At 35.7% G+C, this 17,752-nt stretch overlaps 1 protein-coding gene across 1 annotated transcript in view; it reads right to left on the minus strand.

Annotated features, from left to right (window-relative positions):
- SYNE1 (spectrin repeat containing nuclear envelope protein 1) overlaps positions 1-17,752 on the minus strand; it is a 296,656-nt gene that overhangs the window by 229,795 nt on the left and 49,109 nt on the right. The window contains 5 exon segments of the mRNA XM_058833865.1: positions 1,291-1,469; positions 3,075-3,167; positions 5,954-6,037; positions 7,817-7,912; positions 17,296-17,357. Coding sequence (XP_058689848.1) covers positions 1,291-1,469; positions 3,075-3,167; positions 5,954-6,037; positions 7,817-7,912; positions 17,296-17,357 — 514 coding nt within the window.

A 17,752-nucleotide genomic window follows, 5' to 3' on the forward strand; every position in this document is an offset into this window, starting at 1 on the left:
ATCAGAACTGAATCACACTTCTGAATCACTGCATCTTTTACCAGTAATTTTGAAAGATATGGTGATCCACAGACAGCACTACTGTTTTTAACTTTGAACAAGCAAGCATCCTTTCAGGACACTAAGGTAGTCTTGCCATTGGGAGGTTCAAGCAACAGTAAGTGAATAAAACTTTACTCAAATGTGCTTTAAGGAAGCAGCCCTTGCAAACTACAGTGTGAAGCAGGCATAGGTGAAGTGTACCACTAGGCTTCTTTCAACATATTTTATCAACTCTTCCCAATAAAACCGACAGTTAAATTTATGAATCTATTTTCATTTTGTTTGTTTGCATGTCTGGAAATAGAAGCTGGTCACTTTCCACTGTCAATGTCTTACCAACAACAGTGCAAAGGAAGAAATTCAAATTAGACTTCACTATTAATTACTGTATTCTACCTCTGCATAAGTTTGAATCTTTGCTATTGCATTTCTTTTCTCTGAGGCACCATTCAGCAACTGACCATTTCCCCTCTATATTTTGTAAAATTGATGTATTCAAATAGCAGTGATTCTTTAATTTGAGCAAATAAATACATGTTGCTTTACTCCTCTGATTTTCTTATTGTGGAAACTATCAATCTACTACAGTATCTTTGATACAATTTATGAGGGGGTTAATGTCTTTTTGAAGTTGAAACAGCATGGGATAGTCTTACAGAATAGAGGAAAAAAATCTTTAGTTAACTAGACATAGCAAGAAATAACTCCAAAATAACTTGGATTAAGAAGAATGAAGATTTAGGGCAATTTGTGTAATAATATTTCCATTGTATCAAAAACCTGCAGAAGGATATACATAACTTTTCATCACTTGCCTTTCGACAGCAAGTGACAGAATTTAGTGTTCCTACAAGCTTTCACTGAGGAATGCTTAACCAGCGTGGTACTGGCAGCGTCACATTGAGTGTTTTGGCAGCAGAACTAATGCATTGTCATTCAGTCATCTTAATTCCCCTTTCAGCTCCTCATTCTGTCAGAGATAATCCCATTCATTAGTCGAAACTATAAAATATGATTGCATGCAAAATTAGTGTAAATCATTACTTATTACTTGATGTGTTGTATGGTGGTAACATTTAGCAGCCTCAGTTATCAAGAAGAATATGGTGAGGGGCTCTATAATTATACACAGAGCAAGTTGCTATATAAACACAGAGCAAAAAGATGCTCCCTGACTCTGAGACTTTAGAATCTGAGCAAAAAGCTTTCACTTAAAATATAAAATCAGTTCATCTGTAGTTTACTCACTTTGCTGCGGTGTACTGTAACCATTTTAACAAAGCCTTCCTGGCACTTCCTTGGACCTTGGTTACCACCTTCCGTTTGCTTGGGGGACTTGCAGTTTCTGAACTGACAACACTTTCCACAGAAGAAGCACTGCTAGACAAGGGCTGCAGCTGTGGGAGGTTGCTTGTAAGCTCTTCAATCTGCAGGGAAAAAAATGAACTCTTTGTAGATAATTTTCTTGATTCACACCAGTTTCTTTAATAATTTCTCAATACAACTGTCAAAATAAAGTTGGGCAGAAACTATAATTATCTCTGTTTTATTTAAACATACATTACATAAGCTTTGGAAATGCTAATGTATATGCCCAGGTGATGGTCCTAAATTCAGAAGCACTAGGCATCTAATATTTATTGACTTTACACCCTCCAGCTAGAACAATATGCAAGTGTGTCATGTTATCTATTATCACCAAAATAGGAGACAGCATCTTACATGTAGTTTGAGTTCAGATTATAAAATAATCCACTCATTTCAGAGGAGTTTCATTCAATTAAAGAATGGCAGTGACCTCAATGATTTAATCTGGATAGTTTTTTACTTCCTGTTGTACTGTTCTGGCATAAATTCAATTGTGTTTTTAATTAGAGGTACCTTGTGAAGAAATAATGAATGTATTGCAGGCAAAGCGCATTAAAAGTGTTTGCTGAGGGTGAAGGATGGTGATTATGTCTTTCCTCAAATGAACATGATTAACTTGATTCTGTCAAGAACATTAATTTGACTAACAATTTGGTTCTTTAACATAAAAAAGCTATATCCAGAGGATGTTGCAGGACTTTTTAATCCTATCCTCTTAAAATCCAAAGCTGTCACATCACAGAATGAGTCTGCCAGAATGAGAACCACAGCTCTTATGGAGTCCTGCTTTCAATCATGTTAAAGTTATATATCTGCCTGTGAAAAATAAAGGAAAGGTCAAAACTGACAAAAATTATGCAGAGAACTAGAGTTTCAGTAAGCCTGAGAAACATAATCTTCTCTGTTCATTTCAATGAGCTATAAATTAAAATCTTAATATCACTCTGACTAACTTTTATTCTGATGAACTCTGAACTACTATCATAGTGGTCATTGGTGAGGAGAACAGCATCCCTGAGACATCACTAGGGAGCCAAAGAACTCCATAAAGAAGAGCAATAAAATTAGTTGTTATTTTAAGTGTTGAACAGTGACTCACTTTGTTAACCCATATGGACAGGATTTAGAAGCCAGTTTTACCTCCCACCCAACTTCAACAAAATGCAAGTGATTTCTCCTCTACAAAATCAATCCTTTTTCAGTCATAGCTAAATTTCATCCCTGCAAATACGTGCATCTGTCAGTGAAAATCACCATGTTTACATGTATGGTTTGAGAATAATTACTGACTGACATCTAGTGCACCAGAATTGGACTTTCAGCACAATGACCAGTGAGATTGCTAAAGATACTTGCAACAAGAATCCACAATTCTATTACTTTCCTCTTTTGCTGTTTTACTCTTTAGAAAAAGCAGAAGAATATGTTTTTGCTGGTGAAGGAACTCTGTTCTTCACAAAGACCAATCTATTCCACAGACAAGAATCTAATTTTACTCAATGTGAAGCACCCCCACCATCAATTGTTGCTTTATTCAGGATCAGACCCTCAGCAAACTACGAAGTGACTTAGATACAGTGAAAGACTGGAACCACACTAGTTCCATACAGATGATCTGAACCATTGTTTGAGCAAACAACACTGAAGTATAAAAAGTGTAGTACCTGAAAATATAAAATTATGGTCCACACCAAGCCAAGCACAATAGAAGGTCTGCCATCAGCAATATCAGTTGAGTTGATGTTGACAAGTTTAATCTATATAGAAAAGAAAATGTGTTATGATCACACAAAGAATAGCAATTATGAAATGCATTTCAAGTAGGTTCTGTATTTCAAATGCATTTCTGCAATCAAACAAGATTCTCAGTTAAAAAAACCCAAAATATTGTATAGTGCAGTTTCACATTTAGAAAAGTATAATTTCACATTTAGAAAGGTTTTGCAAGTAATGGAAAACTTTTAAGACCAATCCATGCTATTATTTGTAAAAAAAATTATTTCAAGCAGGAAGGAAAATGAAAATTAGATAGAAACACTGTACAAACCGGAGATCCTCTGTATACGGACTAGCGTGAAAAGCAAAAGGAAAAATATGACAAAAAATATATTTTAAATGCTTAATTAATAGGTAAACGCATTAATCTATTTTTTAATGTAAAGAAATCACATTTTTGTCATATCTTACAATAAAATTTTATCAGGAGAGCAAATTAAATACTCTGCGTCAGATTTTAAACTGCAGGGGTTCCTTGATATAGTTTTAACCCATGTGTAATGAAAAGAGAAAAACGAGCATAAAAATAAAAATATAAAAAGAAAAGGGGTGGGAAAACCATAAAAGAAAGAAAAGGGAAAAAAATTGCTAGGGCTCTCTTGCAAAGAGCATTTTATTGTAAAGGCTATCACAACCACTGATTAAGGCCCCTTTGCAAGACAAGCATAACAATAGCTCTTTTAAAAATAGAATGGGAAAAATTAGTTGTCCAAGGTCAAATTAAGTTTTTCAACAGAAATAGGAACAGATTTCATGGCTATTAACTCTCAACTGGTAATCTACAGTCTGAATAAAATATCACCCTAAAATAAGTTCATTACATAGAAGGAAATAAATGGGGGAATATATGGTAAAGAAACTAACATGTAGATAATGCTCAAGGAAGTGAAATAAAACAAGTAGCATTGGAAAGTTAGCAACTATGTTAGTACTTATTTCCTCAGCAAACTGAGGGTCAGACACCAATCATGACAAAAATATGAATGACTGCCGAAGTGCCCATCAACCACAAGGTTGTTCAAGAACAAAGGTTGTGGAAAAACCTTGGTGAACCTTGGAGTCTAAAAGAAAAGATGGAGAATGACTTCAAGTGACCTCCTCTGTCTCTCCAAAACAGAGAAAAGACTGCATTTCTCTGAATCAGCAGTTGGAAATCCACTAGATAATGTCAAGTGCAAACGAAGTACTGTTCAGACCTGTAAGGTTTTTTCCAAATTAAATCTGCACAGGCTGCTGTGGAAGAGGCAGAGCAGAAGTCCCCATAGTTTACATTTTCAATCCTCTCCACCACTAAATCGACAGAACTCTAGGAAAATTGACATTACTAACTCCTCCACCAGTCAATAAGGAAGATTTTCTAGTCCTTACCTTAATAAAATATACCTCATTCTCTTAGCTGGACCAGTTCCAAGAAAAGCTTTTATTTTTCTAGATAATTAGGTTATTTTAGTATCTTCTACAAATCAAAAGATTTACAGGGACTCAGCTAACGTTTCTGATTAGGCTACTGATCACACAAGCACAGCCTATCTAGTCTATTTATTGAGTTACCTTTATCTTTTACACCATTAAGATGGATCTAGAACTAAAAATAAACTCTTCAGAACCACGAGAAAACAAATTTTGTCCAGAATAGTATCTGTTAATTGTGAACTGCAATTTGCAGTGTAACAGGAGTATTAGCAGAAATCTCTTTGGACAATGAAAACAGGAAGCTGATTAAATGTGTAATAAAGTTTATTTATGGGAGAGCCCACAAATAGAGGAAGAAGATCCTGTGGTTCAGAAATATATTTGTCTTTGGTTATACATTTTCAATTTTAAAAAGTTCTCTTTTAGATTTATTTTTACAGGCATCAGCTAAGATTGTTTCCCTATAACATAAGTGTAATTAGGTCTAGAGGTCAGAGAGTCAAAAAAGGGGGAAAGACTGCCAAAATCCAGCAACTCCCAGGGAATAGATTTCTGGAGATGTAAAATTGATCAGCTGTAACACCTGCATTGAAAAAAATTGAAGTAAAATGCAGAAATTAGGGGACAAAATACCTATAATTAAATGAAAAAAATCCAGATCTGAGTCATTCTGAGTCATCAGTAGAGAACGAAGTCAGGAAAAAGGCTAGAAACACATTGCTTTTATATATATTATTTATCATAGCTAGATCAAAATGAGTTTTTAAGTTTTCTTCTTTCGTTAAATTTAAAAAATATTTTTTACTTCTCTAAAACAGCCACAGCACTGACTGTACTAGAATAAATCCAGGAATTAGTGTGAAGTCCTGGCAAGCTAACAAGGGGTCATATTGCCCTAAATTTTCATATCTGTAATTTCAGCAAGTAGATTTTTTTTCACAGATTTTGCATGTAAAAGCTAGTGAAGACCAGAAATGTGGTTTTTTAAGTCAGAAATGAGTGTCTCTCCTGAACTAAAGTTCATTCTTTGCTGAGAACAGCAATGGAGAAGTAGAGATCATTAGGAGCCAATAAGAACATTAAAAAAAAAAAAAATCCTCCAAGGTGATTCATTATTATTTTTTTAAAAAAATATATAAAAAAAAGACAATTTTTACCCATGAATTACCACATATTAGTGTTGGACCTTAAAATTTTTACTTGACAGCAGCTGTTAGGCATTGTGTAGAAACTGAAGACTGCATACATAGCTCAGATTTTGGAGAATAAAAACAGATGGGTGAATACAAATCATATTCTTATGGAGACAAAGAAAGAAAAAAGTAAAAGCAGGGCTAAGTGCTACCATACCTACCCGTCTACCTTCTAGAAACTTAAGAGCTGTGCCAATGTTGGCAACCCAGTGAATTCTCTTCAGCTGACGTCCCTGCTCACAAGGCTTAAAGAGAAAGAACAGATTAAACTTCAATTAGAGTTATGCCAGTTTGCTTCAAAAACTGAACTTCCAGACTATTGTCAGTGCCTATGCAAAAATGCTCCTTGGAACAGTGAAATTGTTGAATTCTATCTTTGCATATACATCACAGGGAGGACTGACAGATACAGGGGACACAAGTGTGATAATTCCATTATAGAAAAGTTACATACGTCCTAATCTCAGGATGCCAACTGTTGGCTTCAGTCCATAAATATCATTAAATCAGAGAACTGTTTTTCTAATGTAAAATAACTACTACTGTTTTTGTGCACACACACACACACACACACACATATATGCATTTGAGAGAAAACGTCATTCTCTTGGTGAAATATTTTTGCCTGCAAAGTCAAAATGGTTGTTATTTTTAAAAATCACACTTGAGTGAAGACATTTTATCTAAGAATTTTACCTCAGCTAAATTCCCACTGAACAATGAATTTCATTGAACTTAAGACATGTAGGCTAAAAAAAGACAGATTTTTGGTAATTCAATCAAGAATATATGCTAAGTTTCTAATACTCGACAGTGAAATTAAATTCCCCACGGAATTTTATATTGTAATGCAAATGTGCAAGTATTGTAATTTAAATTCCCGTTCAGGATGTTACAAATGGCTTTAACAAAGGGTCTACTATAAATTCTGAATCTCTCTTGCAGTTACTACAGGATATCATATGCTAGTATACATAACCTTTAAGTTCACACACACTATTCTAGTTTTGAAATATCTCCTGTCTTTCCCTAAATTATATAGGCAGGATACAACCCCGTGAATTTCACTGTAACAGGTACCATCATTAAAATTCTTTTCCTGTTTTACTACTTCTGGTTTGCCACAAGAGGGAGGCTTTCTGTCTCAGACCAACAGAAACTGAAAGGGACACATTTCAATGGAGCAGAAACACACTGGGAAGTACAGCTTTATCCTGTTTCACGGCAAAATCGTTTTTGCAGTGTGATTTACTGCCTAATTTTGGGGTTCACCTGCAATCAAAACAGAGGTGAAATGTGAAAAGGAGAGTGAACTGTCTGCATGTGAGGGAGCCTGTAACCCCTGGGCCCTGGAGCCAGCTGAACAACAGACTCCTTCAGATGCTCCTTCAGATGCTGCCACCTGATCTGTGAGCTGGGTGGGGAACAGTCAGAGCCCTTGGCCTAAAATCCTTTCATTTTTCTCCTCCATGCAGGAAACTAGCTTGCGTCTGATCAAGAGACAGCCTATTTGCTGTGTGCACACCAACCCCTCTGTATATAACTTGGCCGTGAAAAAGCCATTTGGCATCATTTCAGGCTCCTTACAGCAGCAGAGCAACTGTCAAGGCAAATGGATATAAGCCCCCATGAAATTTAAGGAGCTTGTATGAGGTTTTCTTGAGACAAAGCCATAAATTTAACAAGAAAAGTCTAATTTTTTTCAAGATGCATAGAAATAACTTGCAGTTTAGACTTTGATTGTGTTATAGCAGCAAAACCCAGATGAACTGCAAAGAGTAATACAAACAAGAAATTTTTATGAGCTACACAGCAAAATTAATATAAAATGCATACAAACAAGCATACCTGCAATAATCTGTAATAATGCTTTGTAATCAGATCATCCACTCAGTGAAAAACTTATTTTCGTATGAAGGAGTGAGGTTTTTTTACAGCATAGAAATATAGAAACTTACTAGAAAATTGTGTCCCACAGAAGTTATGCAACTATCTTGTATATTTATAAGGAAGAAAGTTCTTACCAGCTTCTGTCCTGAAAGAACTTCCAAAAGGGCAATTAGCATTACCCCATCTTTGATATCTTCAAACAGGTCATTCACCAGCATGGGAGGATTGCGCTGTAAAGGGAGAAGGCTTCAGATATTATAAAGGCTCACCAGTACTGCATCCTAACTCAATTCCTTTTGAACAGAAACCCAAAGATAGTGGCTGGTCCCTTCCTTTGTGTTCTATAATGTTTAATGTCAACATATCCTTTAACTACTGCTTTGCCACCACACTGTTTACTTAACATTTTTGGCACAGGGCTGTAACATTTTGTGGATTTCTGCAACTGATGATACAAAGGAAAAGCCTCCTGGGCCCTGCAAGAAGCAGAGGAACACACCAACAGCTGCCTCTGGTTCTACAAAATACACACAATTCACAGATATATTATAGTCACATTCCAACCCATCAGATTATTTTCCCTCATGTTAAGTATTTCACAGAAATTTCACTCTCTCAATCCAAGCAACAGGAGGAGCTGTGTGAAGGGAAGATCCCTAGAGTAGTGTAGCAGGTTGAGTGATGCTGCCACTTTCTCACAGCTGACAGTTGTTAGACTGAGTTGTTGTATTTCCTCTCTCCTCCAGCCTCGCAGGCTTCAGGTGCTGTCAGCACAGTCTCAGCTCCTACCTAAACTGCTTACCTTCACAAGAACAACAATGACAATACTCAGAAATACGTAAACAGACAATCTTTTAGAAATTTTAAATAACAAGGTCACATAATAAAACTGTGTATTCTTAAATGCACCCCAGTTTGTGGAATTACGGCTCTCAGCTGGTCAGTAGTTAAATGATCACAAAATGTTGCTCACAAACAAAAAGTTTAAACTTGGTCCAGCTGACAAATAGAATAGGCATCCCCCATTCCTTATGAAGCTTTTCTCTCAGCTTGTGAGAATTCAAATACCTTATGATTATGACCATGATGATAATAATGATGATGATGATGCTAATAAAAATAATGATGATAATAATACTAATACCTGCTCATTCACTAATTACAATGAGACTACAAAATTCTTGAAACCACTTTAGGTATAATAATTTACTTTTGGGGTACTTGTTAAAAGAAGCACTTGCACAACAAATTATCTATTACTTTTTTGTGTAGAAATAGAGGTTTGAAAAGATGAATCTAGCAAATGAAACATTGCTCTTGAAAAGGTAAAAATGCAGTAACAAATCACAAGAAATAAAAAGATTCTGGCTCCCCAAATGAAAAACATTGTTCCATTTGGATAAAGTAGTATTTCAATGAAACATATTTTTTGGCAAAAAGTGAAAAAATAACTCTGCTGGCAGCACACTTCAGCTGAGATTTGACATGCTCTAATAGTCACACTAATAGAAGACCCTATTTTCTCATGTATATAAAATAAAGCAGCACTACAACTCATTATGCGGGTATATTTAGTCATAGTTCTTTTTTATTTCCTAGCAATGCAATAGATAATGTTCTTCTTTGGATCATGCTCTTCCTTAATATAACACCAAAGAAAATGGAGCAAGAGGGTCACTGAAGATTAATTTGTTCCAGTCTTGCATCACAGGCAGTTGACACAAACGCAATTAATTTTCCTCACCTTCTATGTGATCATCTCCTGCTTGAAGCTTGGAGCAGCTTTGTTTTTATCAGTATTACCACATGATAAAACACTGAAGAATTATGTGCTAAAATAATTCAGCCATAAAGACGAGAGGATTACAGCAGCTGCCATCCTAATCCAACAGGAGGTGAAAGCCTGAAAAAACCACCTATCCAAATGCCCCAGTAGTGAGGTTTGTCTCTTGAAATTGACTCTACAGCAATGAAGAAAGATGGATTTCTTATAGTGGGAAATTTAGGATTAATTTAGACTGCAGGGTAAATGTACCCCATGATTCTGGTGCCCATCATGTGCTTTCCAGACAACCTTTTGGAGCATAACACAAGTCCCTTCTAACCTGTGTGCTTTGGTATCCTTACAAGTCCAGGTAGAGGTCAGAATTTGTCTCATCCCGACATGAAGCCAGAAGTCACCTGGAGGTCATCTGCAAAGCAAGTCTGGGAAGCACTTCTGTTTTCCCCAGTGTACAGCTTCACTCTGTAGCTAAAACCTCTGACCATCCAAGCCAAACCCTTGCTCTGAACCACCCTTCAGTGATATTGACAGAAGCTACAAAAAGGAGATTTACACCCCAACTGAGGCTTGGTACTACAGAAAGGCAGTGAAAGCATCCCAAGCGAATTAACACCTACAGTACTTTCTACTTGAATCAAACATTGGTTTGGGGAAAAAACAGCTGTAGAGAGAGCAATGAATAAGAAGAAAAGCAAAAAAGAAGCCATCAAACACCAAAGCAGGTAAGAGCTGCTGCTTCAAAGTGTGAGAATCACAACTGTCCTTAACTCAGCAAGATTAAATTTACTTTTTTTTGGTGGAAGGGTGTATAATTACAAACACTGCCAGTGTTTAGCAGCTCACACCATGGATCTTACGCCAATAAAACTGGAACAGAAGGCAGATACAATACCTGTGCCACAAGATCTCCTGTATAAGAGCCCTCTAATATGCAAATTTAGTTAACCATATAGACTGCCAGAAACGTTCTCAGTAACACACTATATAATATAATATTTTACACTTCCCTGAAGATATTAACACCTAATTACAAGGAGGTTACACTCTCATCAGGTTTCATAAATCGCCTTTTATTTTTTTTAACTACTTTGGATAAGCATGGAATTTAGATTAACAACAACAACAACAATAATAATTTCAGTCACTCTCAGAAATATGGAATTTGTTATATTTCTAGTGGCACATATAAAAAATAGACTCCTCTTTAACACAAGCATAGATATCAATTTTATTCTCCGTGCTGATATACACACTAGCTGATACTGAAAACTTCACATGTGCTTATTTATTATACATGGACCATTGCACAGGATGGCTTAAGCTACTTAAATGTATTCTAGCAGATCCTCCACCGATATTGACATGTCTTCTGTTGGAATGGGTGAATACCTACTTCTTGGCTGCATATATAATGTCAAATGAAGTGAAAGATGAAGGTGAGCACTGATTACTTATTAGCCTCCAGAGAATAAAGGTTTGGGGATTTTTTAAAGCTACATTCACTCAGAATATATTGAAAATTTTTTAGTGACTCAAACTTAACCACTATTCCTTTAGTTCCTTAACACACTGCCAAAATACTAACTGTAATTCAGTAAAAGCAAAGAAAACTAACTTAAATGTTTACAATTTTTAAATGTTAAATGTACTTCAGATTTTGGCATCTTGCACGTAAATGTATAGCCCTAGCAATGCAATCAGCTGCAATGATCCTAATACACTCTATTCTGAATATTGGAAAGCCTTTGCAAAGAATTATCCCGTAATACTAAAGAAAATCCTTCAATTATAAACTTTTTGAACAAAATTTCTTGGCAGAACTCAGAATATACTTCTATGAATAATGAGACATTAAATCTACAAATTGCCAGGTGGTCCACAGTATGATTTCAGGTGCCTCAGTATTTGATTAAACTATTTTGCAAGCTTCTTCAAGAAAGAAAAACAGCAAATTAAGATTAATGATCTGGTACATACTGCATTGAATTAATTCTGTTAAAGGCTCCTTTATTGCAGTTTATCCAAACACAGTAGTGTAGTTCATAGTGATAAGGATACTTAGGAACAGTCATGTCCCAAGGAGGGAGTCACACTCAAACAAGTAAATTCATGCAATCTGTAGGAGGAATATGAATTAAATGAGAATGAATCTTCAAGGCTAATAAACTAGATTTTGGTAATATGAAATATTTGTTTAAATAAATGTATTTAGAACTGATCATAAGCAGGAAATGTGGAAGAAGTGCTTTGCATAAACATGTTGCTCTTAAAACTTGTCTAATTTGCTGTAGTCTCCAGGAAATATTCTGTATACCTAAAGAACTGAACATTGGTACATATTAAAAATATTTGACTGATAAGCCTCAAAAATATATTTTTAGTAGACCTGCAACCTCTAGAAATTTCTCCTCGTATGAAGTAAGATAAGTTTTGTAAAATCCAGACTTCAGATATGTAACAAACACATATTTCCTAACCTTTACTCTTTTATTGCAAGACTTTTTCTTGCATTTAATTTCTCATTTGCATCTTTTTTTCAGGAATCTTTTTCTGTACTTAACTTCTCTAATGAATAAATCATACTATACAAATAACAGCATCTGCATCATAATGAATTCCAATGCAGACATTGAAAACTATTTTTGCTGCATTAATTTTCAAATAATCTTTCAAAAACTGCTGAAAAACTACTGAATTTGTCTCTGCAGGGAAATATATGTGAGAACAGCAAGGGCAATGTGAAATTTCCATAACTCTGTAATGCTGGACCCCTCCTCTTCCACAATTTAATTCCTAAATCCATATGAATGTTCTCATATTCCTTTCTGTTAGTGACTTTTTTAATTACTAAAGCTGAGGGACTCAGTCCTAAGTTTTGCATGATTAATTTCATCAAACAAATTAATTTAGCATTCATGGTTCAACATTAGAAGTTATATGCAATACTGGATGAAAACATAGTTACTGTTGAAGCAGAAAGCTACCAGTCAGATTTTCCTCATTATGCAGTCAAGGTGCACAGTAGCATATCATTTTTCTGTGACAGTGCCTAAGATACTGGGAGTCTCTGTTTTCCCACTTAAAAAAGACCAAAAGGCTCAAACTCAGTTAAATGATGAAATCTGATGAGGTTCATGAAAGACCAAGTTACATTTACATTTTAAGAACAAGCTAACACCATGGACAGCACAGTGAGTGAGACCGCTGTCTCTAGATATACGTGTTTCTTTTTCTTCCTTTCTTTGCTATGAAAGACATCATTTTGCAGTTTCAAAAGCTTTAACATGAGGCTTAACACTCAGGTCTAATTCAGCATTATATAAATATTGCATAAATACAATTTAACATTTTCATCCATTCTTAGTTTTATTTCTAATTAATATCCATCCTCTGCTTTTGTTTTTTAATGTGTGCATCTTCTTAATGGAAACACAAAATTAATAGTAATTTCTTTCAGTAAGTAATTGTTGTTCACTCTATCAGTGAGTTTACAGAAATACTTTTTTGAGTACAAATACTAAAATTATCCCTGCGCCTGAGAACAAAAATTTTATTTGATTGTGTTAAACCAATTTAAAGTTTGTGTTTCAAACTTTGAAGCTACTATTCCCCCAAACTTTCACGAAAAATAAAAGCACACACCTCAGCTTTCAAAGAAAGTGATATATTTTTCATCTTTACTCATCTAATCATATACCTGTAATGAAATGAGATGATATTTAAGTAATTGCTGCTCTGAATGCAAGTAATGTCTCCTTTTTGAAATATTTGGTGTAAATTTGTTCTGTATTGTAAATTTAGATTTTGAAAAGATGCTTCAAAAGACAATTAGAAGCATACTCAAATTATGCCTATACTTTAAAGCCGAGACTGAGATGAGGAAGGACTGTTCTACAACCATAGAAAAATATGAAGAAATCATATGGAACCAGAAAACTTCTTATCCTGTTACACATGCATATCTCATTTATCATTAGCAGAACTAGATAGATGCACAAAAGTTCAAAAGGATGGCCAGAAGATAAACCACATTTATTTCATAGATTATGACCCAATTTCTGCGAGTGGCTGGCAGAGGAAACATGCTTTCCAATTGATGAGTCTCCCCAGATGACTGCTCAGAATCACAGAACAGAGACAGCTGGGGTTAGAGAGAGCAGAGGGACAGACTCAGCCTCCTGCTCACCCAAAATGAAGCTGCATTACACTACCTGCTAGTTAGCATACTTGCAGGTCCTTCTCTCCCCTCTGGGAGAGAGCACAGCCTGCACCAAGGCTGTTTTACCTCCATCTTTTCATTTCTCCCATAATTAGCTGATGCCAAGTCCTTTACCTGTCCTCTGCTTGTGAAAGAGCATCTTTGAAGTACAAAACACGATTTTAGAAAGGTAGCAGTCCTAAGAGTGAGAGAGAATAAAAAATACACACCTTTCTCCTATTCCCTTTCATAAAATTCAGTGCATAAAATCATAAAACCATTTAGGCTGCAAAACTGCTTTAAAATCAAGTCCAACCATTAACGTAACACTGACACGTCCACCCCTAAGCCATGGCCCTAAGTGCCACATCTGCACCTCTTTTAAATACCTCCAGGGATGATGACTCAACCACTTTCATAGGCAGCCAATTCCAGTACCTGACAACCCTTTTGGTGAGGAAATTTCAGTAATAATTTCATTTCATTTATCTGCTTTACTCATTCATATTTATTTGTATCCATATTTTTAAACCCATTCCTATCATTAAATAGCCAAAAATATTTAGTTAAATGTACTTGATAGCCTTAGTTATTGAATTTGTTTCTGTTTCAATTATAGCATGACTTTTTAGATGGAAAACATACACTAAGATCTTACAGATTAGTAGGGAAGAATCTTTTACTCCTAGCAAGCCCTGACAAATAACCACATCCTGCTTTATGTTCCCAAGCCATGAATTTGTCTTGGTTCTACCTAAAATAGTCAAATCACTTCTGTATTTCCATTTCTTTCACATCACTACTTCTCACAATGTGAGGAACTGCCCCTTTTTAGATCTTCCTTTGCTCTACTCACCCAACACAGTGTAAGGATGACAGCTCTACCTGAGTAGTTTCCTTTCTTTGCTACCTCTAAACCCATCTTTCAAATTGCTGCAGTAATTGCCCCATCAATCTTTGTGTAGAAACCATTAATTTCTCCTGCTTTTGAGGTTTCATTAAATACTTACTCTCAAAACCCCTCAAACTCACTTATGATTAAACATTTCTTTAGATAGTCATGGTGCTAAGAGTTACAGACACCCTAATTAGTTTTCAGATTTCTCTTAAATCCTCCTATTGCTTTTTCCATTAATAATTTTATGAGATTATCAAAAATGGCAATAAAAGGAAAGAAACCCAGAGTTTTCCAAGAGTAGCCAACAGATAGAGAGAAAATTTGATATGAAGTTACTGTTAATTTTGAATGCATATACTGAGTCAAATTCAGCACAGTGTTTCTGGATCGATGGTGAGACACAAAGGCAAAATTCAAATCGCCTTCCCCCTATCTACTCCTTTTCTCCCTGGCTCAGCTTCACTCCTTCACTCCCATCTCCTTTCCCCTCAGTGGTCCAGCAGGTATTGCTGTTTCTGTGCTGCAAGAGTGAGGCCAGCACTTCACAGTGATCCTCACTAGGTACCAGGCTAGTAGATGCTCCACTTTTTATTGGGTCAAAGATGAGAGCAGAATGCAGACAGTGCTGCCTAAAAGTGGGTCTCCTTCCAGGATTTTTCCATATCACATTTAAAAGGTTTCCAAACAATGGAGATCCTACAGATCTCCGGTTTCTTTTGAAAATCAAAACCACAACAACCTTTTACAAAACTCAAATAGCCTAAATATTGAAATGTTGAGTTAAAAGTCAGAGCACAAATGCAAAGTGAGTCCTGAGCACTTCAGAGATTCACAGCTGTGATGAACTCAGAAAAAAATTTCCACTTCCATATTTCCAAAAACGTAACTAACAAAGTTTTAAAAGCTTAAGCTTTAAACGCTTAAGAATTTGAATGGCATGGGTCACTCCTGTTAAGTCTAACTTCTATATACAGTGTTTCTCCTTCTACAGCGTAGCAGTGGAAATGGGAAGCAGAGCCTGATGATCTGATTTAGGCAGTGAGGCAAACATGCTGACAGCCATCAATAAAACAATAACAGACACAGCTTTCCTGCTGAAGTGTAAATTAAAACAAATCAGCTGCTACAAGTAACTAAAAGGTACCTCAGGTAGCTAGAAATCAGGGCTGTGCCTGTGTAACTGCCTGGTTTGAATGTGTTTGATCAGTCTTTACAGTGTCAGACCCATTAAGGAACTAAACACCTAAATCATGCCAGTCAAAGGGTTCATCTGAGCCCTCCTGGCCCAAAGGGACTAGCAGAGCAGGAAACATTCACAAATCCTAATCCAGGGCAAGATCTCTTAATGGAGTTGCCACCACAACTTGTCTCTTCCCAAGGATTAGTTTGTAGACTAGGGAATTATCATGACATGCACACACACACACACACACTCTCATAATATCTAACAATACAATATAGATACCCTAATAGTTCTATTTTTCCATAATTATCAGATTATTACAACACAATTAAGAAAGAGATGAACATGAAATAAGAGTTATTTTTCTCCTCTGACACTCGTTCACAGCCCCCTTAGCTGATACTTTAGCAAACACTGAATGCCTTTCAGTTTCAGTTGAAGGAAACAGAACACAGAGAGCTTAAATTCTCTCCTACATGGGGGACTTTTCCAAATTATTTTAAAGATAATATGGGGACAGATCTCATTTGCAGTGAGAATCCACGGTCCAGAAGTCCTGAAGATAGCTTTGTTCTTGCAGTTGAATTTTACAATGCCAATGTAGTTGGCTTCGCAGTAAGTTCTTGCATTACATCCCTCAGCAATAAATATTATATGTATATATAAATAAATGTAAATAAACGTTGCTTCTCTACCATACTGTGTCATTAGATCAAATCACACAACACAGAATTATATGGGCTTCCTGCTTTGCTTGGCTCATTTTTGAGGGTATTATTTGCCAATTCCTTACACAAAAGTTAGAACAGTGCTGTTACAGCTATTCTTTACTCAATTTTAACGATCATTAATCTTCTGGCTTAAAAATACACATTACAAAAAGCTGCTCTAGGAGTTTAAAACTTTAATTTGTTGGTCTAATTGATAACTATGGTTAGAGCTGTGTTGTGTGAAAAGTCCAGGAATGCTAAACTGAATCCTACTGCTTATGTTTTCAGATAAGATTGGTACCAATTGTAGCTTAATTCTTTTAAACTGTGCGTAAATCACAGTCTTTACTCACCTCAAGGCAAAACCAGGAGTTTTAAGTTGTGGTAAGAAGAAGCAACAATAGTTTCATGACAAATGAAATAATTAATTTGGCACTGGATTCATGAAGCACTAATGTCTGTAACTAGATCAGACAACACAAGACATGACTTAAGTTTTATTTGAATGTATTATGTGTCTAATATTTCCATTTCATAGAAAACAGTTTCAGATGGCTGAAATGCCAGGTACTGGGCTACCTTTCAGTTCTGGCCAAAGAAGCTGGGTGGCTGCCTCTGGGCACCACTTGCACTTCTGCAGCTGACCACTACCATGCTGAGATTCATCCTCAGTGGTGTGCAGATGAGGAGGATCCTTTTTTAACTTTAGGAAATACTGCTCAAAGAAATCTGACATATTCTATACTCCTGGACTATACAGGCATATATTAATAGGCTTGATTTAAAAAAATTAAAAAAAAAAAAAAAAAGAAGAAAGAAAAGTTTCAAAGTCACGTGTTACCTTAGCCAGATGAGTATTGATCCATTTTGTGAAAGTCCTTTTCTGCACTGACTCTTGCTCATCTGAGAATAAAAGGAAATCAGTTTGATTAGACATCACTGGATATTTTCAGATTTATATGGTAGAAGAGTAAAATTTCCTACTGACAACAAATGTACTCTGCACTTGCTGGAAATAACTAGATTTTATTGAGACAGTCAATTTTGCCTATTTGACTCATAAATACTTCTTATTATTACAATAATGCTCTGATACCTGATTATTTGAAGAGTTTCATAGCAAAGTTCAAGTCTTAAGAAGCTAATGACCAGAAAGACACCATTTGAAATCTAAATATCAAGATGAATTTGACTTCTAAATCCATACTATACTTACCCAAGGTCTGACCACCTAGAATTCTCTACACTTTTTAACTAGAATCCACATCTCCCATAGCCAAGCTACTTTTATGTAGAAA

The sequence above is a fragment of the Poecile atricapillus genome, chromosome 3 (genome assembly GCF_030490865.1).
Source record: "Poecile atricapillus isolate bPoeAtr1 chromosome 3, bPoeAtr1.hap1, whole genome shotgun sequence".
Classification (NCBI taxonomy): domain Eukaryota; kingdom Metazoa; phylum Chordata; class Aves; order Passeriformes; family Paridae; genus Poecile; species Poecile atricapillus.